This window comes from Lepidochelys kempii, chromosome 8 (assembly GCF_965140285.1).
Source record: "Lepidochelys kempii isolate rLepKem1 chromosome 8, rLepKem1.hap1, whole genome shotgun sequence".
In the NCBI taxonomy this organism is placed as follows: Eukaryota; Metazoa; Chordata; order Testudines; family Cheloniidae; genus Lepidochelys; species Lepidochelys kempii.
In genome coordinates this window covers 32,762,089-32,789,054 of record NC_136387.1, presented here as the reverse complement: position 1 = coordinate 32,789,054, position 26,966 = coordinate 32,762,089, and the positions used below count along the sequence as shown (strand labels likewise).

The 26,966-nt window shown below is 45.5% G+C and overlaps 1 protein-coding gene across 4 annotated transcripts in view; it reads right to left on the bottom strand.

Annotated features, from left to right (window-relative positions):
* RANBP17 (RAN binding protein 17) overlaps window positions 1-26,966 on the bottom strand; it is a 269,237-nt gene that overhangs the window by 55,544 nt on the left and 186,727 nt on the right. For all 4 annotated transcript variants that reach the window (XM_073355989.1, XM_073355992.1, XM_073355990.2 and 1 more), the window contains 2 exons: window positions 22,147-22,254; window positions 17,398-17,480 (listed from right to left, as the gene is read on the bottom strand). In XM_073355989.1, the coding sequence (XP_073212090.1) occupies window positions 17,398-17,480; window positions 22,147-22,254 (191 nt within the window). The remainder of the gene's footprint in view (window positions 1-17,397; window positions 17,481-22,146; window positions 22,255-26,966) is intronic.

Here is a 26,966-nt window from a genome sequence, read left to right as displayed (position 1 = left end):
TTTTGAAACTTACGATTGGAACTCATTCATGTGTAGATATGTTTACCTACTTTAACCTTGCAAATAACTTTCTTATTTCCTTTTCCTAGCTAATAAATCTTTACATAGTTTATTATATGATTGGCTACAAGCGTTGTCTTTGGTATTAGATCTAAAGTGCAACTAACCTGGGGTAAGGAGATTGGAGTACCCAAGGATACCATCTGTGACTCCATGTTAAGATCATTATAGTGCCTGCGGAGTTTACACTTGATAATTGGTTGGTAAAATCTAAGTGCAGAACTCACAACCAATTTGGGGTTCGTGCTTTCGTTCTTAATAGTCTGCCCTGAGGTTGGTCTTGAGCACTGCAGGAAAAGCTTGACAAATAAATACTATGGTACTTGGAAATCTTGTCATAATTATTTGAAATAATCAAATCTATTTTAAAATATATTATTTATGGCAGATTCATAGATTCCAAGGCCAGAAAGGACACTGTGATCATCTAGTCTGACTTCCTGTATAACACAAGTCACAGAACTAGAAACATTGAGGCTTTGTCTCATCCTCCATCATAGCATCTTCAGGAATAGGGGGAGGTATCTGTTCTGATGGGGGTTCTAGTAATCTCTTCAACTCTACTACTTATCTTAAATCTGGTACTGCTTTATGCCTTTCCTTTGAATAGCACAGCTCATGTCTAGCAAGACCAAGAAGATGTCGGATTCCTCCTGGCAAGGGCTGACAATCTCTTGGGGGACTGAGAATTTACTGGGCTTCCCAGGTGCCCCATAAAAGGTGTTTGGGACAGCAGTTAGCAAGTGAAGTTTTTTTCAGAATGTGGAGAAAAGTTACCATCAGTTATGAATGGAACAGGGTGAGATCCAGTAAAGATGGAGTAGATGGTGAGGGAAAGGGTTACAAGGCATATGCCAACTGATGAGTGATCAATGATGAGGTGATTTTTCAAAAAGGAAAAAAAGGATGGTAAAAGTCGATTGAGGCAGGGAAAAATGGACAGCAGGTCTGCACGGGGATCTAAGGAGAATGAGTCAACTGGGCTTAAAGCAACAACATAACTATCTATCTCTTTGATCATCAAGAGGAAGCACATAGCAATTAAATCTAAATTAAATGCATAGCTAATAGTATTTAGGAGGCTTAAAAGTTTACCAGTTTTTATCTTTTCCTGAGCTGAATTGTTTTTTATTTTGGTTAATCACTCACATAAATTTAGTGGAGAACAGGTTGAAAAAACTGTGGCAGCACACTAACTGATGTAGTTGAAAATAAAATGGGGGAGATGAGTTTATTAGAAATAAGATTTACTTGGAATCATTTTTTCCTTCCCTAAATAAGTGCTTTCTGCAGTCTGCATATGATGACTGCTTCAATACACTACAAATCAAATGTGTAATTGCATCTAAGTATCTTTTAACAAGAAGCCATGGAACACATACCAATTCCAGCCCCAGAATGTATCTGTAAGTGCAATAAACACAAATTTAAAAACATCAGTTTTGCTTCTTAAAAAAAAAAAAAGGATTTTTATGGTCTTTCCTTAAAATAAAGTGGCATTACAAAAACTTAGTAACATTTCTTTCAAAATATACATTGAATCTCAATATAGATAGCTGATGTCAGAGACCTATTTCAATTCTGTGCATGTCTTGAGCTGGAAAGATGGTGCAACTTATAAATGTTTAAACAGTGCTCAAGGGTGAAGTTGTTATGGGCCCATTATGTTTTGGAACTGCTGGAATATATTCTGGATACATGCAGTCACTCCAGACCTATCAACCTGTAGCTTTGGATCAAACATCCAAAGGGTGTTTGCATTTCTGAAAAGAATACGTAAAAAGTTGCTAGAAGACACATACTGCAAAGTAAAAAATAGTCATTTACCCATGTTGTAACTTTTGTTCTTTGAGATGTGTGCATGCAGACATGTATTTCACTCAGGTGTGAGTGTGCCCAGCGCACCAAAGCTGGAGAAATTCAGCAAGCAGTACCCCATGGGTGATGATCATGTCCTTTGCCTCATAGCTCCTCCCCCGGCTATATAATGGTGGTGCACCCCTCAGTTCCTTTGCACCAAACCCCAGGTGCACAGGGGACAGAGTGTAGATCATGGAATACATATCTGTGTCCACATCTCGAAGAATAGCAGTTACAACACAGGTAGCTGTCTTTTCTTCTACGAGTGGCTGCAGACATGTATTCCACTCAGGTGACTCACAGGCCATTCACTGAGGAGATGGGGCTCAGAGCCTATTTACTCAGACACCGTAGCACTGTCTTCTCAAAGTTTGCATTGACCCCAGAGGCCGTGATTTTAGTCTAATGTCTAGCAAAGGTTTCTACTTAGGATCATGTTGCAGCTCTGCAGATATCTACCTTAGAAACATCTCTAAGAAACGCTAGTGATGTTGCTTTAGCTCTCATCAAATGAGCCTGTAATAACTTTGGAGGCACAGTCTGAGCTGTTCCATAAACCATAGCAATACTCATCATTATCCACTTAGCAGTGGTCAGAGCTGAGACTGATTGTCCTTTCATTTGCTCGGTATAAGATACGAAGAGCTGAGGTGACGAACAAAATGGTTAGTCCTTTCCGGTTAAAATGCCAAACACCTTCTCACAGCTCAAGCATGAAGGCATTGTTCTTTTGCACCTAAGTGTGGTTTGGGAAAAAATACAGGTAAGTAAATAATCTGATTAAAGTGAAACTGAAATATCACTTTTAACAGAAATTTTGGATGTGGTGTTAAATTTACTTTGTCTTTGAAGAACTGGGTGTATGTGGGATCTGCCATTAAGGCTTGTAATTCACTGACTTGTCAGCACATGCTATAACTAACAAGAAGGCTGTCTTCTGGGACTGGAGAACTAACAAGTATGTTGCTATCAGCTCAAACGGTGGACCCATCAGTTCCATATTACTGGACCGTATTACAGTCCCACAATGACACCATTTTCTTCAACGGTGGAAAAAGACGGACAATGCCTTTCAGAAAGCTACCTACCATAGCATTTGAAAATACTGACTGTCACACAGACTGAAGTGGTTCACAACTGTGAGCGCCAACTTCAGAGCAGACTGCCAAAAAGCAGGGCAGAGACCCCAAACTGGGGTGTGTTCTATAATTAGATTTCACCAACTCACTAACAAATGTGAACTCCTGACACTAAAAGAGTCTTACGATGGGGTCCCCTTGGGTATTCTGGTCTATCTTGCCACCCAGGCAAGCTGAACTTAGTGATAGTTGGATGCTATACACCAAAGATCACAAAATATTCAAGTTCCTCCCAGTCCCAAGAGACCAGTCACTTATCCCAAGTCAATTTGTACCTTAGAGCTCACACCAAAGACAATGCTTGAAGCCAATTATATATAGTAAACTAAGAATTTATTAACTAGGAAAAAAGAAATGAGATGATTATTATACGGTGTTACAGGGTCAGGCTGGGTGGCTACAGGAGAGTAATAGAAGGCAAATATATTAGCCCCAGGTTAAGTAGATCCCTTTTCATTGGGTAACGGAACAGGGAAGGTTTTTTTTTAAACAAAAAGAAGTTTATTTGTAACACTTACAAGAATTACCAAAGGAAACAAAACAAACTATGCAACGAAACAACGCAAACAGAAGGTATAACACAGCAGCTTTCAGGAGGGAGAAGTGTTCAGGCTAGCCTGGGTCCAGAGCGGGGGGGCTTCCTCGACACTCATGGTCTTCCACTCCCTCGAGTTACCTAGTGCCGCGCCCAGTGTCACCGATTATCCCTCTCCTGAGAGTGCCCGGCAAGATGGGCACGGCTGCGGGGTGGGCGGTTTAGGGGTGGGGGGGTAGACACCCATGTATTATAGGACCCCTCCTAGATAACAATAATGATGGTATCCACAGCGGCAACGGCTGGGGCTGGCGTCTCTCGCTCTTCCCCTCAATTAAAGGGTCAGACGGAGGGAACCGGACGGGATCACCGAGCAGAGAACCCCGGACAGCGCCCACCGCTCCTCAAAGGCCACGGATGGGGAGTGTATAGATAAAAAGGTGAGGGGAGAAATGAAGCCAAAAGCGCAATAGAATATTTGTGAGGAGCCGGAAAAGGGGCTGCAATCTGGCACACTCTAAATATACGTGCGCCAGGGTTTCCCTCACATTACAAAAAGGGCAAGTATCCGGGATGGGGGTAAACCGTGTCAGAAACACGCCCGTGCTCACAGCTCCGTGAAGGAGCCGCCAACTGATGTCCCCGACGGGCCTCGGGACCAAGGTGGAATACAGGCTGGCCCACCGAGGTTGCTCACCCTCCAAGGGTGGCAGGAGGTCCCGCCACTTTGTATCGGGGCGGGACACCAGGGTGTGGGCGTGAAGGGTGTGAAGCGTGAGTGTGTATAAATAATTCCGTGGTGCGATTTGAAAACTGACTGGCTGCAGTTCATGCAGCCAGCTTGCAGTGAAAGGGTGAGGGGTTTGTTGGGATCGGCATGGTAGGGGCGCAATGGAAAGGTCTGGCAGGCCTGGGGTAGAGGATGGGCGGGGTGCGCCCTTGCGCAAGGCTCGGTTGACATAAGCTCGAGCAGCGGGGGTCAAGGCGGCCTTCACCTCCTGAAGCACGCGCCGGGGGGTATGGAGGCTGGAGAGCCCCATGCGCTGAGCGAGCGTCAGGGGATCAGCCAGTCTCTCCGGTCGTAGTCCAAGAGGTCTCCGACCCTCATGACTTCCGCCAGGACCAACCTCTGGCACACCGAGCGGGACTCCGTCACCTGCACACAGAGCTGGGGGTTGTGTAGCAGGGGCTCCGTGAGGAGATCTGCTCCCACGGTGGCCGCCACGGACCTGGCCGTTAGAAACAGTTTCCAGGTCTGGAGGAGGTCTTGGTAGAAGACCGGCAGCCCGGAGAGGTCTCGCGGAAAACCCCTCGGAGAAAGATAAAAGAGCTGCCGGTCATATCGGAGCCCCTGGAAGGGGCGCAGGAAGGTGTGCGCCAGTCTGTTCCACGCCAAACTACTTGCACTATAAAAGAGCTTCTGCAGGGCCTGGAGGCGGAAAATGCGGACCTGAGTGTACAGACACTTCAGGCCCTGCCCTCCTTCCTTCAGGGGTAAATGAAGAACTCCAACAGGGGCCCAGTGCATTCCTGACCAAAAGAACTCTAGAATCAATCTCCGGAGGTGGGTCAGGAAACCGGGTGTTGAGCCGGTACCAGAGCGTGGACAGGACTAGTTGATTAAGCACCAGTGCTCTCCCTCGGAGGGAGAGACATCGGAGTAGCCTCGTCCATTTCCGGATCCGCTCTATCACCCCGCCCTCTAAATTTTGCCGTTCTCCGGCGAGGAAGGGTGCGTGGCGGAAAGGTAAACGCCGAGATAGTGCAGTGGACCCGCACTCCACCGGATGGTCTGAAGTGCGGGTGGGAGGGAGCTTACCTGCCGCCAGTCCCCCACCGCCAAGCCAGAGCTCTTGACCCAGTTGATTCAGGCGGAGAAGGCTGCCGAGTAGATGGCCTGGCAAGCCTCCACTCGCGCCAAGTCGCCCGGGTCCTGGACCACAAGGAGTACGTCATCGGCGTACGCCAACAGGACCAGCCGCAGCTCTGGCTCCCGCAGCACCAACCCTGTCATCCTCCTGCGGAGGAGACAGAGGAAAGGTTCGATCGCCAGAGCGTACAACTGGCCCGAGAGGGGGCACCCCTGCCGCACTCCTCGCCCGAAGCTGACCGGTTCAGTCAGGGTCCAGTTGAGCCTAACCAAACACTCCACGGAGGCATACAGCACCCGGAGAAAACTCACAAACTGAGGTCCAAATCCAAACGCCTGCAGAGTGCTCAGGAGGTACCCATGGTCTACTCTATCGAACGACTTCTCCTGATCAAGAGACAGGAGAGCGAACGACAGACCATCTCTCCGCCCGAGTTCCAAAAGGTCTCGGACTAGAAAGTGGTTGTCAAAAATGCTGCGACCTGGGACAGTATAGGTCTGGTCTGGGTGGATCACGTCCGCCATCACGGACCCTAGCCGCAAGGAAATTGCTTTCGCTACGATTTTGTAATCCGTGCTAAGGAGTGAGACGGGACGCCAGTTTCGTAAATCGTGGAGGTCCCCCTTCTTCGGCAGCAAGGCGAGCACTGTTCGTCTGCACGACAGAGGGAGGACCCCGCTCTGCAAGGACTCAGCCCAGACAGTGACTAGGTCTCGGCCGAGGATGTCCCAGAACGCGCGGTAAAACTCCACGGTCAGCCCGTCCATGCCCGGAGATTTATTGGTGGGCATGCAACGGAGGGCTTCCGAGAACTCGGCCAGGGTGAGAGGCAGCTCTAGTCGGTCTCGGTCGCCCACGCTGACCGTGGGGAGTTCCTCCCAGAGCACCCCGCAAGCGCCAGGATCGGTCGGATCCGGGGAGAAAAGACTTGTGTAGAAGTCACGGGCCCTCCCACACATCTCCTCCGGATCCGTGAGGGGGGTGCCGTCTTCCGCAAGAAGGCAGGTGATGTGTTTCTTGGCCCCCCTCATTTTCTCCAGGGCACAGAAGAAGCGGGAGCCGCGGTCCATCTCCCGAAGGAGGTGGATGCGGGACCGAACGAAGGCATCTCGGGCCCGGTGGTCCTCGAGGGCCCGGAGCTCCTCCCGCTTCTCCCGGAATGCTCCGCAGAGGGACGGGTCCTCGGGGTTGGCAGCCAGGCGCCTCTCCATCTCTAAGACCTCCCGTTCCAACTGCTCTATCGCCGCATTTCGCCGTCGGCTGGTGCCCCGAGTGTAGTCATGGCAGAAGAGCTTGGCGCGCACCTTCCCGAGATCCCACCATCGCCGCACCGAGGGAAAGGCACGCCACTGCTCTCGCCAGGCCAGCCAAAACTCCCGGAAGGACGTCACGAAGCTCTCGTCTTCCAACAAGCTGTTGTTAAAGTGCCAATAGGCCGGCCCCAGTCTCTCTGCACGGAGGGAGACCGTTATGGTGACTAAATGATGGTCGGAGAATGGGGCCAGCTGAATGGCGGAGGAGTGGGCCTGTGAAAGATGGAAATGGGATAAGTAAATACGGTCCAACCGAGAGTGGTGTGATCGAGGGGCCTCCACCCGGACAAAAGTGAACACGGAAGTGTCATCTGGGTGATGGTCACGCCAGACGTCCACTAGGGAGTGATGTTCAACTATTCCCCGGAGAATGTTCACGGCGGCCGGGCTCGGCTCGGCCCCCGAGCGGTCCTGTTCCTCGAGGGTGGTGTTAAAGTCCCCTCCCAGGACCAGGCACTCGTGCGAATCTAGGGTGCCGAGAAAGTCGGACACCCGCTGATAGAATTGTGGCCGCTTTGGGCTCATTTGCGGGGCATAGATGTTAACAAGATTGACCACGAGCCCCTCCATACGGACTCGAAGGTGCAGGAGGTGGCCCGGCACGGCCTCAGTGACCCCTAGCACCTCGGGCCATAGGTTGGGGGAGAACAGGGTCGCCACTCCAGCTTGCCAAGTCGTGAAGTGGCTAAAGTATACCCTGTCCCCCCCACTCCCCAGCTAGGCGCTGGCTCCGTGGTGGTCTTGGCGGCCATGGCATCAGGTGGTGAACCACCTTCTGCAGGGTGCTCGCCCGGGAAGGCAATTAGGGGGAGGGAGCATGTGGAAAGGGGGGCTGGGGTGAGGTTGCCCAGCTCGAGGCCAGCCGGCAGTAGATCATCCTCTCCCTGGGTGACCGGGGTCAAATCTAGGGCCTCAATCTCCGCGTACACGGGGGAGAGGCCAACTCCTGCTACCCCGCGGGCCTCTCCTCTAGGGCCCGCCTCAACGGTCGCCTCGGGGTTCGCGTGGGGTTCGGGTGGTATCCGGGCAGAAGGGGCGTCCTCAGGAGTCTCGGAGTGGAGGGTCTCCCGTGGAGGGGGGATTCTGCCCTCCAATGCCAGTCCATCTTCCCCTCCTGACACCAGCGGATGGATCTCACTCGTGGCCGTAGCGGGAGGCTCAATATCAGTGCCTCCTTTCCTGGTCTTCCGGGGGGCTTCCGCTTCGGATGGATGCAGCGGAGCTCGAGCCTTCCACTTGCCTCGCTTCCCCTGGACTAGGGTCCAGCCCTCCATAGTGTCGCCTGGGGGTTGGTTAGCAGGGGTCGTGTCGGGGGGCAGAGGCGATGGTTCAGGAGTTCGGAGGGGTAGCGGTGAGGCAGCATGAGGGGCGGGGGGTTCTCCTTGGGGCGGGCCCTCTCCTGTACCCAGTAATATCCTTGCCACACCCTCCTCCATAGGCTCTGCTGGATTGGTAATAGCAAGGGTGGAACTCCCTTGTTCGCCTGGGCGTTGTCGGGAAGATATCTCTTGGGCCCGGACGGGAGCAGCGATGGGTCGAGTAGGAGGAGGGTTGGTTTCAGGTGCTGGGCAGCCAGGGGCGTCGGCAATGACGGGGCCGATGTCCTGCCGGGTCTCGGGGGTCTCGGGTGCCCCTCCCCCCCAGACCAAAGGGCAGTCTCTGCGGACATGCCCCGCTGAGCGGCAGAGGTAGCACCGGGCCTCTCCGGTGGAGTAAAAGACCCGATAGCGGGCTCCCTGGTAGAGGACTAGGAAAGACCCCTGGAGCGCCTCTCCGTCACGCGCCCCCGCCGGCGGTAGAAGCTGCACTTGCCGGTGGAACGAAAGGACGTGACGGAGGGTGGGCACCAGTGCCTCCTCGTCAAGATGGGGAAAGGGCCCCGGCAGCTGGTGATGGTGGCGGAGGCGGGGGGGGGCGAGATGATGAGGCGGCAGGCAGGGGGGAGCCCGTCACCGCCCGGGCATACGTCCTGGGGGCCAGAGGAGGGACATTTGCAGAGCTGGTGGAGGGAAAAGCAGGGAGGGGCACCACAGTCGATGACGAGGCCACAGCTGTGGGGGCAGCCCTTGCCATGGAAGGCCTAGTGGTTTTAGCGGGGCCCTTTCCTTTCTTCCCGCCCTGGCCTTTCCGGCCAGCTGGGGGGGGGGGGGGGGGGCGTTTCCTAGAATCTGGGGGGGCGGTGGGTGCAGCAGCGGCAGTAATCACCCCGGTGCCTCCTGCTGCCGGTGCCCCAGCGGGGGGGGGGGGGGGGGTGGCAAGTATTTTAACAATAGTGGTGGGGGGGGGCCTTGGGTGTCGGGCAGGGTGGGAGGGACAGCTGATATTGTTAGAGGGGCCTCGCCCCTCTCATTCCCCGCCATTGTGAGCAGGGAGAGACGGGGAGACACCGGAAGGAGGAGGGGGAAGCAAATTAACCGCTCCTTCCTGCTGGGCTGCAGGCGGGGTGGGGGGGAAATGCCAAATGGGTTGGACTGGGAGGGGGGGAATAACAGAAATCGGGGTCCGGTGATAGGGGCAAGCTGTGGGATAAGCAGTCCGAGAGGGGTGTGTGTAGACCCATGCATGTTTGTCCAAAGAGTCTCGTTTGGTCAGCTGTTATGTCCGGTCCGAAAGGCAAAGTTCAAAGCAAACAGCTGGATCCGAAGGCAGATGGCAGGTTGCCAGCAGGGACGGACGGCGGGGGGGGGCGTGACAGTTGTAGTAATGGTGGGGGGGTTAGGGGCACCGATGGATCGGGGGGCAGCTCCATGCCACACCCCCTGTGTCACCACATACGCAATTAAAACACAGTCAAACTCCCCCCCACAAGAGTATAATTCAAAAAATTACTCAGTCTTACGGTCCCCTTCACGATGATTTGTAGTTTCCCTGGGTGATTTCTTCTCCAGCTTGTTGGCTGTGTACCAAGGCTTCCAGCAGGCCGAGATAAGAAAGGAATTCCAAACAGACAGCAAAACGGCTGGGTCTGGGGGTTTCCACTCCCCCCTCCGGATAGCAAAATCGGCAATCTTCCCCCCCCTCCTCCGGGGGGTTCAGCTGAGGCAAATAGCTGCGCCCGAAAGCAGGCGTGGGGGGGGCGGGTGCTGGCGAGCTAAGGGCCGAAACACGTAGATGGGAAAAAACCCACAAAAGATGAAAAGAAAACAAAAAAAGCATCTGGCCCAGTCGGGGGGTGGGGGGGACACACACACACACACACACTAAGGCAGGTGCAAAAAGTAAGAAAAATCCGGGCCAGGGGGCTTTAGGAAAGAATAGAAAGCAGATAGCTGAGGAGCAAGCAAAAGACGTTCCGTTTCCCAACAGGGAAGGTTCCCGAACAATCAGGAACCTTCTGGAGACAATTAAGACAGACAGGCTGATTAGAACACCTGCAGCCAATCAAGAAGCTGCTAGAATCAATTAAGGCAGGCTAATCAGGGCACCTGGGTTTAAAAAGGAGCTCACTTCAGTTTGTGGTGCACTTGCAGGAGCTGGGAACAAGAGGCGTGAGGAGCTGAGAGTGAGAACGCGGACTGTTGGAGGACTGAGGAGTACAAGCATTATCAGACACCAGGAGGAAGGTCCGATGGTGAGGATAAAGAAGGTGTTGGGAGGAGGCCATGGGGAAGTAGCCCAGGGAGTTGTAGCTGTCGCGCAGCTGTTCCAGGAGGCATTCTAGATAGCTGCATTCCACAGGGCCCTGGGCTGGAACCCGGAGTAGAGGGCGGGCCCTGGTTCCCTCCAAACCTCCCAACTCCTGGTCAGACACAGGAGGAGTTGACCTAGACTGTGGGTTCACGAAAATGGCCAAACTGAGGGCTGCCGTGAAGCTCCAAGGCGAGCAAATCCACCAATAAGCGTAAGACCCACCAAGGTAGAGGAGGAAGTTTGTCACAAAGGTTAAAGCAAGCAAATTTATATACACAAATGACTTACAATCTGTGGTTTTAAAAGGTGACACAGTTGTAGTAATCTGTCAGATATAAATGTCTTTTAGGGATCTCTGCTTCCATTTCATAGCTCTGGCCATGTGAGAGTCCAAACAGCAAAGAGATCAAAAATTTTCTTGTCAGATATTTTTTTCTTTCTTCCAGTATTCAAATTGATGGAACAAGCCCTTCAGCACCAGCCTCTTAATGGTTTGAAGGGCCAATTAACAAAAGTCTTTGTATTGTGATGTCTCACAATAGCCCATTTAATTTTGATAGCCTTCTTGGTGAGCAGGAGATGATTCCTCCTGAAAGGTTCACAGTTTCAGAGCAAACATTTTTCACAGTTATAAAGCAAAAACTTAAATATTACCTCATAGCATATAATTAAGATATCATAAGTGAGATTAATGCATGCAGCAACTTACAAGCATTTCATAAAATCTGAAAACTAAACACATTGGTATACATAAAATGCTAATCTTATCCATGCTAACACACAGGTGAAAGGTTGGATTCCAGCAGTGAATTTATCAGAGCTTGGCTGAGGCCTAAAACCTTGGCAAGAGCCGGCACGTGGCTTGCCAGTATCAGACCAACTTTCCCTGAATAAGAGGGTGGAAAGCTGAAATCCCAGCCAAATGAACTCTCAAGGAGCCAAGAGCCAGGCCCAAAGACTTCAAATGCAGCCAGTAGTCCAGAAATTCTGAATTTAGACTATCATAGGATGAATTCTCTTTGAGGTAGCCCAAATCAAAAACCTCTTCCACCTAAGACAAATAGGTGGCACTCGTAGATGATTTTCTACTAATAAGCAGAACTTCTTTAACTGCTTCTGAGCACAGAGTTTTCTCCTTATCCAGCAATGCAACATCCTTGTGGAAAGGTGTAGACTGTCCAGCACTGAATGAACAACCTGGCCATGATGCTGAGTTAACAACACATGGAGAAGAGGAAGAGACTTGGGAGGTCAAACCTACAGTGCACGGCTGGAGAATCAACATTGTTTTGGCCAGGCTGGGGCAATCAGGATCAGCTTGGTATGGTCCAATTTGATTTTGAGGATAACCGGAGGGATTAGAGGGATAGGGAGAAAAAGCATACTTCAGACTTGGACCCCAATTCAGATGAAATGCAGTGAGGGATCTCAGACTGAACCCTGCTCGCGAACTGAACTGATGACATTTCCTTACGTTCTTTGTCATGAACAGGTTGATGAAAGGGACTTATTCTTCAAAGAGGGCCCTGAGCACACTGTTCTTTAGCGATCACTCGGGACTGTCCGAGAAGGTACTGCTGAAGTGATCAGCCAGCTGATTCTGAGACCCTGGTAGGTGAGCTGCTACCAGCATGATATTTTCCTTTACGCTTGTTGACATTGTATATCACAATGGTATTATTCATGAGTATGTGCACCATTGTTCCCTGGATGTGATCCAGAAAGGACTGGCACATGTTATATATTGCCTGAAGCTCCAGTACTCTGATATGACAGGATGCTTCCTGTTCCAGTCACAATCCCTGAATTGTTAGCGATCCCAGATGCACTCTCCAGCCTATGGAAAAGGCATTGGTGACCAACATTCTTATAGGTGTGGGTCAGACAGAGTGAATCCACTGGCACATATTGTCCTGAATTGTCCTTCACTGCAGGGAGTTTAGTATTTCCTGAGGTACTCACACAAGAACATCTATTGAGTGGTAACTTGAACGCTGGACTAGCTTCAACAATTGCTGGAGAGTGTAGGATGCAATTGGAGATCCAGTCACAGATGCTGAATTTTACAGAATCATTTGCACAGGAGAAAGGCTCTCAAATTTGTAAAGTCTGGTAGGGCCCAAATTAACTCGATTTTTTGGAAGGGTTCAGTGCTGATTTCTTTTTGTTCAGGATCAGCCTCAGCAGATCGAAAAGATCCAGCATGAATGGAATGTGACTGAGGACTTTCTTCTCAGACTTTCCTCTTACTAGCCAGTCATCCAACTATGGGAAGACATGAATTCCATTCCTCCGGAGATGGGCAACTACCATCATCATGCATTTGGTAAAAACACACAGAGGCAATGACAGGGCAAAGGGGAGAACCGTGTATTGGCAATGACAATTGCTAACTAGAAATCTCAAGAACTTCCTGTGGCCCAGAAAGATCAACATATGAAAATAAGTGTCTTGGAGATCAAGAGCAGCAAACCAATTGCTACAATCCACACCGGAAGGAATAGTAGCCAGAGCAACCATGCATAACCTGATATGTTTGATGTATCAATTATCTCCATATTGACTGGGTACATGTCACCTCAGGAAGAAATGCAGAGACAAAATTTCTCGATACTTTAAATAACTGCTTCTTGGAGCAGCTGGTACAGGAACCTACAAGGGGAGAGGCAACTCTTGATCTAGTTCTGAGTGGAGCGCAGGATCTGGTCCAGGAGGTAACTATAACAGGACCGCTTGGAAATAGTGACCATAATATAACATTTAACATTCCTGTGGTGGGAAGAACACCTCAACAGACCAACACTGTGGCATTTAATTTCAGATAGGGAAACTATGCAAAAATGAGGAGGTTAGTTAAACAGAAATTAAAAGGTACAGTGACTAGAATGAAATCCTGCAAGCTGCACAGACACTTTTCAAAGACATCATAATAGAGGCTCAACTTAAATGTATACCCCAAATTAAAAAACACAGTAAAAGAACTAAAAAAGAGCCACCGTGGCTTAACAACCACGTAAAAGAAGCAGTGAGAAATAAAAAGATATCTTTTAAAAATTGGAGGTCAAATCCAAGTGAGGCAAATAGAAGGGAGCATAAACACTGCCACATTAAATGTAAAAATGTAATAAGAAAAGCCAAAAAGGAGTTGGAAGAACAGCTAGCCAAAAACTCAAAAGGTAATAAAATGTTTTTTAAGTACACCAAAAGTAGGGAGCCTGCTAAACAACCAATGGGGCCCCTGGACGATCAAGATACAAAAGGAGCACCTAAAGACAATAAAGTCATCGCAGAGAAACTAAATGAATTCTTTGCTTCAGTTTTCACGGCTGAGAATGTTAGGGAGATTTCCAAACCTGGGCCATCTTTTGTAGGTGACAAATCTGAGGAATTGTCACAGATTGAAGTGTCACTAGAGGAGGTTTTGGAATTAATTGAGAAACTTAACAGTAACTAGTCACCGTGATCAGATGGCATTCACCCAAGAGTTCTGAAAGAACTCAAATGTGAAACTGCGGAACTAATAACTATGGTTTGTAATCTGTCCTTTAAATCAGCTACTGTACCCAATGACTGGAAGATAGCTAATGTAACACCAATATTTAAGAAGGGCTCTAGAGGTGATCCTGGCAATTACAGACCGGTAAGTCTAATGTCAGTACCGGGCAAATTAGTTGAAACAATAGTAAAGAATTGTCAGACATATAGAAGAACATAAATTGTTTCGCAAAAATCAACATGGTTTCTGTAAAGGGAGATCATGTCTTACTAATCTATTAGAGTTCTTTGAGGGGGTCAACAAACATGTGGACAAGGGGGATCCAGTGGACATAGTGTACTTAGATTTCCAGAAAGCCTTTGACAAGGTCCCTCACCAAAGGCTCTTACGTAAATTAAGTTGCCCTGGGATAAGAGGGAAGATCCTCTCAGGGATTGAGAACTGGTTAAAAGACAGAGAACAAATGGTAGGAATAAATGGTAAATTTTCAGAATGGAGAGGGGTAACTAGTGGTGTTCCCTCAGGGTCAGTCCTAGGACCAATCCTATTCAACTTACTCATAAATGATCTGGAGAAAGGGGTAAACAGTGAGGTGGCAAAGTTTGCAGATGACACTAAACTGCTCAAGATAGTTAAGACCAAAGCAGACTGTGAAGAACTTCAAGAAGATCTCACAAAACTAAGTCATTGGGAATTAAATTTAATGTGGATAAATGTAAAGTAATGAACATTGGAAAAAATAACCCCAACTATACATACAATATGATGGGGGCTAATTTAGCTACAACTAATCAAGAGAAAGATCTTGGAGTCATCGTGGATAGTTCTCTGAAGACGTCCATGCAGTGTGCAGCGGCAGTCAAAAAAGCAAACAGGATGTTAGGAATCATTAAAAAAGGGATAGAGAATAAGACAGAGAATATCTTATTGCACTTATATAAATCCATGGCACGCACATATCTTGAATACTGCGTACAGATGTGGGCCCTCATCTCAAAAAAGATATACTGGCATTAGAAAAGGTTCAGAAAAGGGCAACTAAAATTATTAGGGGTTTGGAACGGGTCCCATATGAGGGGAGATCAAAGAGGCTAGGACTTTTCAGCTTGGAAAAGAGGAGACTAAGGGGGATATGATAGAGGTATATAAAATCATGAGTGGTGTGGAGAAAGTGAATAAGGAAAAGTTATTTACTTGTTCCCATAATTTAAGAACTAGAAGCCACCAAATGAAATTAATGGGAAGCAGGTTTAAAATAAATAACAGGAAGTTCTTCTTCACCCAGCGCACAGTCAACCTGTGGAACTCCTTGCCTGAGAAGGTTGTGAAGGCTAGGACTATAACAGGGTTTAAACGAGAACTGGATAAATTCATGGAGGTTAAGTCTATTAATGGCTATTAGCCAGGATGGGTAAGGAATGGTGTCCCTAGCCTCTGTTTGTCAGAGGGTGGAGATGGATGGCAGGAGAGAGATCACTTGATCATTACCTGTTAGGTTCACTCCCTCTGGGGCACCTGGCATTGGCCACTGTCGGTAGACAGGATACTAGGCTGGATGGACCTTTGGTCTGACCCAGTATGGCCGTTCTTATGTTCTTATCTGTAGAGATTGCGGAGACTGAGGATAGGTCTCACTCCTCCCTTGGACTTGCAGATTAGGAAATATCGGGAATAGGCTCCTCATTCATCACACTGATTAGGGACCTCCTCTATAGCTCCCAGGGCACACAGAGAACTTGCTGAAAAGCAATTACTTGTGAGAAAGGTCCTTGAAAAGGGATGAGATAGGAGGGTTGGAATGGGGAATGGATATAAATTGTATGGTGTAACACAAATGTAGTGTCTTGGATCCATTTGTCCATGTTATTATTTCCCAGGCACGGTAGAAGTGGGCCAGCCTGTCCCCAAACTGAGGTGATGTGATTAGGATGTTTACAACTGGTCTGCTGGTCCTGACATGCTAGTCAAATAGGCTGTCTGCTCAGTGATGGAAGAGGATGGAGTGGCTGAGTAAAACTAGACCCTGAAGATTGCCTCTTGTGAGATCTATTCCTTTCCTGGGGCAGCTTGCCTTGGTTGGTAAGGTGTCTGTCTAAAATATCGCTGGGTAACAGTATTTCTGCTGTTGTTGCCCAGTAAATTGGCAACTTTTTGAGGCTTTGGCATAAATTTCCGAAGAGCACATTTGTTGCACTCAAGTCTTTAAAACGAACGCAAGGTCCTTTACACTTTGTTGTACATCTGGAGACAATGATGAATTATGCAACCACAATGCTTTTCTCATCATGATTGCTGTAGCCACAACTTTGGAGGCTGTGTCAAATAAGTCTAGGGCTGACTGCAGTGATGTCTTGGACACCAGACTGTCCTCCATTACAAATGCCTTGAAGTCCTCCCTAGAAGAATTGGGCAATCGCTCCATGAATTTTGTCGAAGTCCCAATTTACAAAGTTATATCTTGAGAACAATGCCTGTTGATTTGTGATTTCCATTTGTAAGAAGGTCAAATAAACTTTTCTGCCTATGAGATCCAACTTCTTTGCCTCTTTGTCTTTGGGAGTGGATTTGCTTTCTCTTGACAGGATTTCTCACTGGCTGCTGACTAGTACCATAGCTGCTCGAGCACCCGTGAGGGAGCTGGACCTTTGACCTATTCCTTGGTATTGAGACAACATCGAAAGGCCGCCTCTGAGTCCTGCTGAGGAACACTGGCACTCTGAGGCTCCAACGATGGCTGAGGGGCTGGTCTCATCCCTGGTGCTGTTTGAGTCTCAAATCCCTCGCTACCTGTGTCCTTTTCTTGAAGGACTTACAGATAGAGCACTTGTCCTTAATGTGCCTCTCTCTCAGGCACAACAAACACTGCATATGGGGATCATTATGTGGAATAGTCCCTTCACCCCACTGCCCACGATGGGCAATGTTCAAATCCTGGGGAAGGCATTCCACCAGGAAACAACAGCTAAGTAACCTCACTAACTAACCTAAGGTACTACTAATAAACCACTAACTAATCCTTTAGAAGAAGTTTTCAATAATTGAGAGAAACAAAGGGCAGTGTGAAGAAACACTACCCAGAGCACTCCAACTCTAGCTGCGAGCAGTGCAAAGGAACTGAGAGGGGCTGGGGCAGCAACACTGTTATATAGCCAGGGGAGGCATTATGAGGTAAAGGGCACAAGTGCTGCCTCTACTGGTACTGCTAAGCATTTTTCTCTGGCTTTGGTGGTCTGGGAGTGCACACGTGTGTGTGGAATGCATGGCTGCAAGAAACAAATGACGTAAGTAGTGCACTCCATGGTGTATGGGTATACTGAGCTCCTAAGGTATGTATCAGACAAGGAGTATAGCATAAGGTGCTGATATTGGCCAAAACACTTCATACTCCTGTTAACTGTTCACAAATACATCAAGGATCAAGGGAATGAAAGTAATGGGGCACAAAACAGTCAAAGAATTTATATTGCAAAGAAAACATTAAACAGATACCTACCGTAAGTGCAAATCATTTTACTAGCTTCTCTGAAGAGAAGAATTCCATTAGGAGACGATACATCAAAATTTAAACGCTGTGACCTAAAAAATAACGGCAAAAATATTCACATCATTACAGTGGGAAAAAATTAGCAATGTGCTCATTCCTAAAAACAAACAAAAAACTGGTGGTAATGCTGCTGAAAAGGATCTGGGGGTTATAGTGGATCACAAATTGAACAAGAGTCAAGAATGTGATGCAGTTGGGAAAAGGCTAATATTCTTAGTGGTATTGACAAGAATGTTGTATGTAAGACATGGGAGGTAATGCTTTACTTGGTGCTGGTGAGGCCTCAATTGGAGTACTGTGTCCAACTCTGGGCATGACAATTTAGGAAAGATGTGGATAAATTGTAGAGAGTCCCAAGGAGAGCAACAATAATGACAACAGGTTTAGGAAACCAGACCTATGACGAAAGGTTAAAAAATCTGGGTGTGATTAATCTTGAGAAAAGGAAAGCTTAAGAGGAGACCTGGTAACAGTCTTCAAATATGTTAAAGGCTGCTCTAAAGATGAGATGGATCTATTCTCCATGTCCACTGGAGGTAGGACATGAAGTAATGGGCTTAATCCACAGCAAGGGAGATTTAGGTTCGATATTAGGAAAAACTTTTTAACTCTGAGGGTAATTAAGCTCTGGAACAGGCTTCTAAGCAAGGTTGGGGAGTCCCCAACAGGTTGGGCAAACACCTGTCAAGGATGGTCTAGGCTTACTTGGTCCTGCCTCAGTACAGAGGGCTGGACTTGATGACTTCTCAAGATCCCTACCAGCCCTACATTACTATGATTCTAATAATAATAAGCTTTCAAATTCCTAGTGAGCACCTTTGGCTTATTTGCAGTTCAGAGGAATGCTACAAATTCTTCCTAATGCAAACAATTAGTTTATACTCTTACTTAAGCTACTATACCCCAATAGCTTATTTCATCAGTTAATTCCCACTAGGAATTCAATTACATAAATGCATCCTCTACATGGTGGGGTAATGTGCACTTATGGGGGTGTGATTTCTAAAGCGCACAAATGTGCTGCACATTAATTAGTCCATGTAGACCGTGTTAGTGTGCACTAAAGTGTTAAAGCACACTAAGGAACCTTTGGTGCACACCAAACAGGGTCTACATGGGCCAATTAATGCTAAACATGTTGAAATCACACACCTGTAAGTGGGCATTACCCCATCTTGTAGAGAAGCCCAAATGTAAGCCAGATGCAAGAGCGCAGTTCATAACGAGCATCTACACATGCTTATGCATGTACTCAGACCTGAAAGAGATCACACCATAGACAAGTCTCACCTCTGCTTGTGCTGTTACACCATCTCCATAAGTCAGAAATAGCTATTGTGTACTCAATATGGATATGAACACTGGGAGAGCAAGCAAAGTTTTCATCAATGCCCTCCCCTGGGAGAATCCAAGGAGAAAGGTAGCTTTACGGTAAAATTTTCAAAAGCCCTTAAGTGATTTTGAAGACTAAGCCCTATTTTCAGAAGTGACTTAGCACTTAGGTTCCTAAGTGTAACTGTAAGTCAACAAGAGCCTATAAATCACTTCTGAAAATGAGCCTAGGGTCTTGTGATCTACTTCACTTTGAAATGAGAGTAGATCAAAGAGCACAAGGAACTTTCAGTGCATGGTAGCAGGGTCCACGTGGACAGCAAGTGGATGTCAGGCTACTGTGCTGTAGATTTACATCCCAGTTTGCTGTGCACTAACTGTTCATCTACACAACTCTTAGGCTCCTAAGTCATTTATACAAATTTTACCCTTAGTCTCTATTGGGAACTGCACAGGAGCCCTACCACTGAATGCACTGAATCAGAGCATCTCTTGGCTGTCCTAGTTGTGTGTCACCTATTTTTGGTCCTTTGCGGAGTGCTTGCGGGACCCTAGTGCAAAGGAAGTTGTGGGTACGTTGCTCTGCTGCAGTCCATATTTTTTCTGCCAGGATCCCTATTTACAGGGTCCATCTGGTAAAAATTTTGGGATAAATCTAGCTGCTGATACCTTAATTTACAAGAAGAAAACATTTGTACACTGAATAAAACATATGTGTATTCTACAAGCACAAAAATGATGGCTGGCTGGCAGAGGCAAAAAACCAAAACCAAATACATCTCAATATCACAGCAGCATAATGCACACACTGATACTCTGTAACATATTTTAACCCTGTCATAATGTATTGTCTAATGCATTTTAACCTGTAAAGGTTAAGGCAGCACACAAAGAAGAAATCCACCCCAAATGATGTCCTCTTAAGCAAACAATGCAGATTTTCTGAATTCCAGTAGAAGGAGGAATAGCGAGAATATGGAAAGTAGTTTGAAAAGCTGTCCCTTGCATGAGATTTATTGTTCTAGCATCACTTAGCTTTTGTTTAGTCTTATTAGTGTTCTTATAGGTTCTTTGTTAACTACCTTATCTCTGAAATAAGCTGCAGCACTGTTAAATAGTCTACAGAATATGGTGTATCACTGTATCAGGTATCAGAGATTAAACTTTTTAAAAGTACTTTATTACACTCTGTCATAAATATAAAGGGAAGGGTAATCACCTTTAAAATCCCTCCTGGCCAGAGGAAAAATCCTTTCACCTGTAAAGGGTTAAGAAGCTAAAGGTAACCTCGCTGGCACCTGACCAAAATGACCAATGAGGAGACAAGATACTTTCAAAAGCTGGGAGGAGGGAGAAAAACAAAGGGTCTGTGTCTGTCTGTGTGATGCTTTGGCCGGGGACAGAATAGGAATGGAGTCTTAGAATTTAGTAAGTAATCTAGCTAGATATGCGTTAGATTATGATTTCTTTAAATGGCTGAGAAAATAGCTGTGCTGAATAGAATGACTATTCCTGTCTGTGTGTCTCTTTTGTAACTTAAGGTTTTGCCTAGAGGGATTCTCTATGTTTTGAATCTAATTACGCTGTAAGGTATTTACCATCCTGATTTTACAGAGGTGATTCTTTTTTACTTCTATTAAAAGTCTTCTTGTAAGGAAACAATGCTTTTTCATTGTTCTAAGATCCAAGGGTTTGCGTCTGTGGTCACCTATGCAAATTGGTGAGGATTTTTACCAAACCTTCCCCAGGAAGTGGGGTACAAGGGTTGGGAGGATTTTGGGGGCACAGACGTTTCCAAACTACGTTTTCTCAGGAACCCAGATAAAGTTTGGTGGTGGCAGTGGAAGTCCAAGGGCAAAGGGTAAAATAGTTTGTACCTTGGGGAAGTTTTAACCTAAGCTGGTAAAAGTAAGCTTAGGAGGTTTTCATGCAGGTCCCCACATCTGTACCCTAGAGTTCAGAGTGGGGAAGGAACCGTGACACACTCTTACCATGATAAAAAGAGGAAATTAACCTACACAAACAATAGGTAATGTCACAGCAAGCCAATCCACAAATGCAAAAGACACTGAGAACTGACCTGGAAGTTCTGTATTGACATTCAGGGCTTAAACTCCAGTGATACTCACTAACTTTGCTGGGGGTAGAGTTGAACTTTGTAGAACCAGTGGTCCATCATTCAGTTAAACTTTTTTTGTTTTGTTTTAAACAGTTTTTTATCTGTTTGCTTTTAAAGATGAACTTGCAAGGGAAAAATAGAACCTGAGGAAAGCACAGATTTCTCTGATGAAAGCCTCATCTTTACAGGTCATGGAGGTCTCCAGCAGAGAATCATTCTAATCCCCCTGCTCCCTTTCATTTTCCCCTTCCAAAGTCTCTTCTCCCTTTGGGCAATCCTCTTAGCATCTGCAGATTCCATGAGGATATCACAAAATGCTCTTGTTCTGTGGCATCCCAAACAACAAGACTCACCTAGGGTATGTCTACACTGCAATTAAAAACCTGCAGCTGGCCCGTGCCAGCTGTCTTGGGCTAAGAGGCTGTTTAATTGTGGTGTAGACATTCGGGCTCAAACTGAAGCCTGGGCTCTAGGACATGTCTACACTGCAATTAAACAGCCCGAGACCCATGAGCCCTAGTCCGCTGGCATGGGCCAGCCACGGATTTTTAATTGCAGTGTAGACATACCCTGCAACACATGCAATCCAGGGTATTTACATCAGATCAGAAAATCATTCTGGGATCTCTTCCATGAGCCAGCAAGTGCCAAGAGGATTTCACGGAGAGGGAAACATTACATAAAAGTTGGTTAGAAATACTGTTGTCCGAGATACCCTTCTTCTCCAGTCTGAATAACTGAAGCATTCAGGATACAAATGTACCTGGAAATTGTTTTTTCTTTGGAGGGGAACTGTAAAAGTAAGTTATAAATATGTAAAGCCACATTTAGTGTTACTTAGAGATTGCAGGGAACACAAGACAGAAATTAGTGTACTATTTTCAGTGATCTCCATTAAAAAGTCAATGTTTAACTATGGTTACCACATCATGGCAGCTGAGATGCATCTGAATTATTTCAGTCTATTTTGAATAGTAAGTAAATGCAGTATCACAGATTATCCTGTGTTGCATCTTTAAGGGTTGACTTTTTAATGGCTACCATAGTAGCAAATCAAAACAAGAACACTGGTGGAGCTGTGGTCTCCCTAGTTCTTGTTCCATAGCACAGTCCGAAAAGACATTAGTGAGAAAGTTAAGAAAGTCAGGATACCTCAATAATGGGCATGATATAAAAATGTAGACAGAACGAAGTCTTGCAAACTACAGTGCCACTTATTGTTTACCCAGCTCTCACATGATCATTACCTGTTTTGCAGGAGCTCTGCCATAAGCTTCAAGATAGGAGTTGTACATGCTGCTTCACGATACCACAGCTCAATAGCTCTTTGTAGAATGGGAAGGTATGATGTGTATCTTTCATAAAATGGGTTAAAGAATGCAAATACCCAAAATTAATATTTCTCAGATTAACTTTACCTCAACCTCACTATGGTAAGTTGGTGAGCCAGGTACATAATTTTACCAGTTTACCCTAGCTGAGGCTCTGAACCCATACATCCAAGTTTGTCAGTGCCTGGAAGAATAAATCCCTTGGAAATCCAAAAAATTAAGTACAAAATAGGTCAGTTATTGAAAAAATCATATTTGGAATATATACAACTGGCATAATTTCAGGCAAATGAAAGAGTTTTGTGTGTGTACAGAAAATTAACTTCTGGGCTCTCTCCAATTCCCAGCAGACAATGTGTTCATACACTCCCCGCACCCACCATAACTGGTATTAACTGGCATCCTGGCTGGCAGTCTCTACAGGAAGCCAAGGACCAAATAGGCCACAGAGTCTTAACTATTTTCTCAGCCACAGAGGTGAAGGGAACAACCTTTCCAGTATGTCTGTTAGACTTACCACAGGTCAGTAGGATCAGGAAAGACGGTAAAAGTTTCTGTTATATTTGCGCGGGAAAGATTTCCTATTGTCTTTTCTGGAGCTGCTCTGGGGGGTCTTTTATCTGCTGGGGATTTGGGGAGGGGTTTTGTTTTGTTTTTTAAATGACAGTACTTACCCAAAAAGACATTTCACTTTAAATGGGAGAAAAGTTAATCAAGCCTTGGAGTGCCCTGCCTTGAGTCGATAGTGCCCTTCTGGTGGAGACTAATGTCATCATACGTGGCACTGCTGCTGAATGATATTGCTGTCTCTGAGAAGGAAAGCATTTTGGCTAATTCTGTCTGTTTGTCCTAGTACTCTGGAGAGTTTTTGCTGCCATCTGCCTGAGGCTCTGGAGGCATAAGCAGTATATAGCAGAAGAGCCTGATATCTCAAACACTCTTTAAAGAGTTACCTCTGTCCCATTCTAGGAGTTCTTTTCTTTTTATCAGACTTAGCATGGTTGCATCCACCATCAAGATTTCTGTAACAAAATAATTGGGATTCAAATCCGACAGCCACCTTCTGTACATAAGTAACATAACATGGCCAAATACCCTCTGGGGCATACACATCATTGCCATATCTTCGGCTACTTTCATAAATCTGTCAACATCACCTTCATTTTATTGGAAATACTTCCCAACCAGACCACTCTCACCCAGACACTGGCTAAAACGTTCAAAATGATGATTGGGAGGGATAGGCACATAAAGTTGGGTGGTATCTGAATACAGAAGGCACCCTAATTCATACTTCCTCACTGCCACTCCCAGTGGCCTCAAATATGCAGACAGGACCAAGATGGAATCTGCAGAACCCCATATGAGAGTGCCCTTGGATAAAAGTAATTGCTCAAAGCTACTCGCTGGGCTCTCTCCAATAGAAAAGATCAATGTCACTTGACAGCATCCCCACAGAGTCCCCTGGAAATGCATAAGCAAGTCAACTGTATCAACGGCTGCTGACAGGCCCATTATTATCAGCATGGACACTTCATCTTCATCCACCACACAGAGAAGACCATCTCCCAGTCTAACTGGAATGTTATCTGTTTAACAGATATTTAAAGGATCATGATTCTAGATAGTGTGAGAGTTGTCCTGGCACAAACTTTTCAATATAATCTGAACCATAGCCACAGCCCGTTATCAACACCAACCCAGCCCTTCTTCCACTGAGAATAAGTCAGAGGGCAAGGCCTTAGAACAGGAGTTCTCATACGCTTAGCGGAGCATGCAGAACGCCAACCCCTACCATTCACGCTCACACTGCAGCCCTGTGAAAACTACAACAAGAGTTTACATGGAAAAGTAACATTAGGAAAATATTCAATGTGTTTCTACTGGTCTTTTAATATAATTTAGCAACTGAAAATGGGGTGGTGAGACAGTGCTATGTGCCCAAGCTGTCTCTGGGGGCTTTTTGGAGCACCAGTGGGGGGAGCAGCTTTTCACCAGAGTTTCTGAAATGCTGCTGAACAGTTTGCTTTTGAATTTAAACCATATTCAGCACCACTTCAACTGCACTTATTGCTGAAACCCATTGTGAACAAAAGCCACTTTTGTTAGTGTATTCAAAGCTGTAGCTGAGCACTTGTGAAATCTTTGAATTCTTCTAAAACTGTATCAGCCAGCATGCTGGAGATAGACAACTGGGCATTCTGAGCTGGCAACCCCATTATATAAACGGGGATGCCACAACTCAAAAGTTCAAGTGTCACATCTACATCCATTGGCAGAAACCAGGTTTTACAAAACTTGGGGTCAACAAAAATATTTCCATGATTTATTATTTTTAAAAATTCCAGTGAAAACAGTTTTGACTTGTTTTTAAACACCCATCTGCAGTGTTTATATTCTCAAACATTGTGGAATCCTGCTAATTCACGAAGTGAAACTGACAAACTGATTTTCATTGTCCAAGGTGAGTGAAATGCAAACAGCAAAGGATCTTTGGGACAGGGACCATGTTTTTGGTCTGGGTTTGTATAGCACCTAGCACAATTGGATCTTGGTCCAAGACTAGATCTCATAAGTGCTACGGTCAGACAAATAAATAATAAGAGGGCAATATAAAATAAAATCAGCTTTAGTACGCTAATGTACACAAGTGACCATCATCATAGAATCTATCAACACAAAGGGCACTAAGGGGCTCCCTATGACAGGCTAAAGACTGGATGCAGAGGAAAGGCTGGTTGCTTAAAGGAAAACCTTATACTGCCTCTGCGGATACAGGACTGAAATATATAGAACTGATTGTTTAGTTCTTCTAAATGAGCACTTATAAACTAATTGGAAAAAAATATGAAAATTTAATACTTTAAAAACTATAATGGTTTTAAATGGGAAACACTACTGCTTATGTAAAATTGTGAGTATTTTTCTTGACTAATCCTCTGCATACAGTCTTATAAAATGTCTCTGCCCGTGCATATGGAATTATTGTTTTAAGGATACAGGAGATGAATCTTTAGATATTTATTAGAACAGTGATTAAAAACAGAAGCATATTGGTTATTTAAAACAAAATGTTCCAAACCTACTTGTAAGTTCACAGAATCACAGAATATCAGGGTTGGAAGGGACCTCAGGAGGTCATCTAGTCCAACCCCCTGCTCAAAGCAGGACCAATCCCCAATTTTTGCCCCAGATCCCTAAATGGCCCCCTCAAGGATTGAACTCACAACCCTGGGTTTAGCAGGCCAATGCTCAAACCACTGAGCTATCCCTCCCCCAAGTTCACATAAAGAAGGGGCACATTCTCAAACAAACATCAACATAAGAAAGGGGATTGTGTGAATGACTAGTAGAGAAGAAACTCCAAACACAGATCCCCATCTTTTTTATATACTAATGCTACTTTAGCTTTACTGACTAAAACCCTGAGTCAGCCTAATAAGGTAATTTAAGTCCGGCAAGACAGTTTCTTACTACAAACTTGCTTATGTCACAGGAATTAAAGCTCATTAAATAATTGATGTCAACTGAAAGGAACAGCTGAAAAATTTACCAAGGGGATACCCGACTAGTTTTAAGAAACACTGATCGAGAGTAACAACATAGCTGGGTACAGCCCTGATCCTGCACCAGCTCCCCACAGACAGACCGGGGAACTTAAACTTCAGCTTGCTGTCACTTTGGAGTAATACAGGTAATACACTCACATTTTACAAACATCGTCTTGAAGTCAATAGCAAAACAAAATATTTTATTAGTGGGATAATCTCCATTAATGAAAATGGATTCTGATTTTACTCTAAACAGGACATGCTTTTATAGAAGGTTTCACCTGCATGTTCAGGCCTGCCCTACAAATTATACAAACCACATTTCTGAATATAAAAAGCATATAAACTTTCAGAAGCTGTAATACTGGAATCATCATTGACAACTTGACATATCAATATTTCAGGAAGAATAAATGACTTTCATATCCAAGATATTTATTTATTTATTTATTTTTGTATCATCTACTTATTCATCTTTCATTAATGGAATTCTCTGGGAAGATCCTGAACGTAACCATCGGAAACTGCTTAAAAATCTTTGGAAATATTTTAATAAAGCCTTCTGAAAGATTGAATAATACAACTTTTAAACAAAATTTGCTATTATTATAAATATTTGCTCTTCATCCCTTGCCCAGAGGAAAACAATAAATCTTGTCTCAACTGAATGAACACCATTTATCATATTCATTTTCCTGTCAATACAATTATGAAAAGCCTTTGGCCTTTTTCCAAGGAGCCTGATTTGCTACAGAAACTCAATTAGTATAAGCAAGCCTGCGACAAAACAACCCTATTTGGCAATCTAACACAGCTTTCAGCATACTGACAATTCACCTCCAAATCATGACCCTAATATCATCATAATCTATGGTAAAATATAGGACACAACAGTTTTCAGATCAAATACAAAACCAAAAGATTTAAAATAATTCATTTCTGCTCATTTCTGCCATCTACTGGACAAAAGTAAAATTCCACATACTTCTTCAAAATCAGAAACAAGACAGAGGAAAACTATGACCTAAAACTGGAACAACTTAAAAAATTAAAGGTTTGATCCTCAAAAGTTCACTATATGTGTAACTCTCTTGAAATAAATGGGAAGAGATTAGAATCAAAATATTTCCAGCCACACTTGAGATAAAGTATTATATTAACCAGTGAACTCTTATACCACTGATT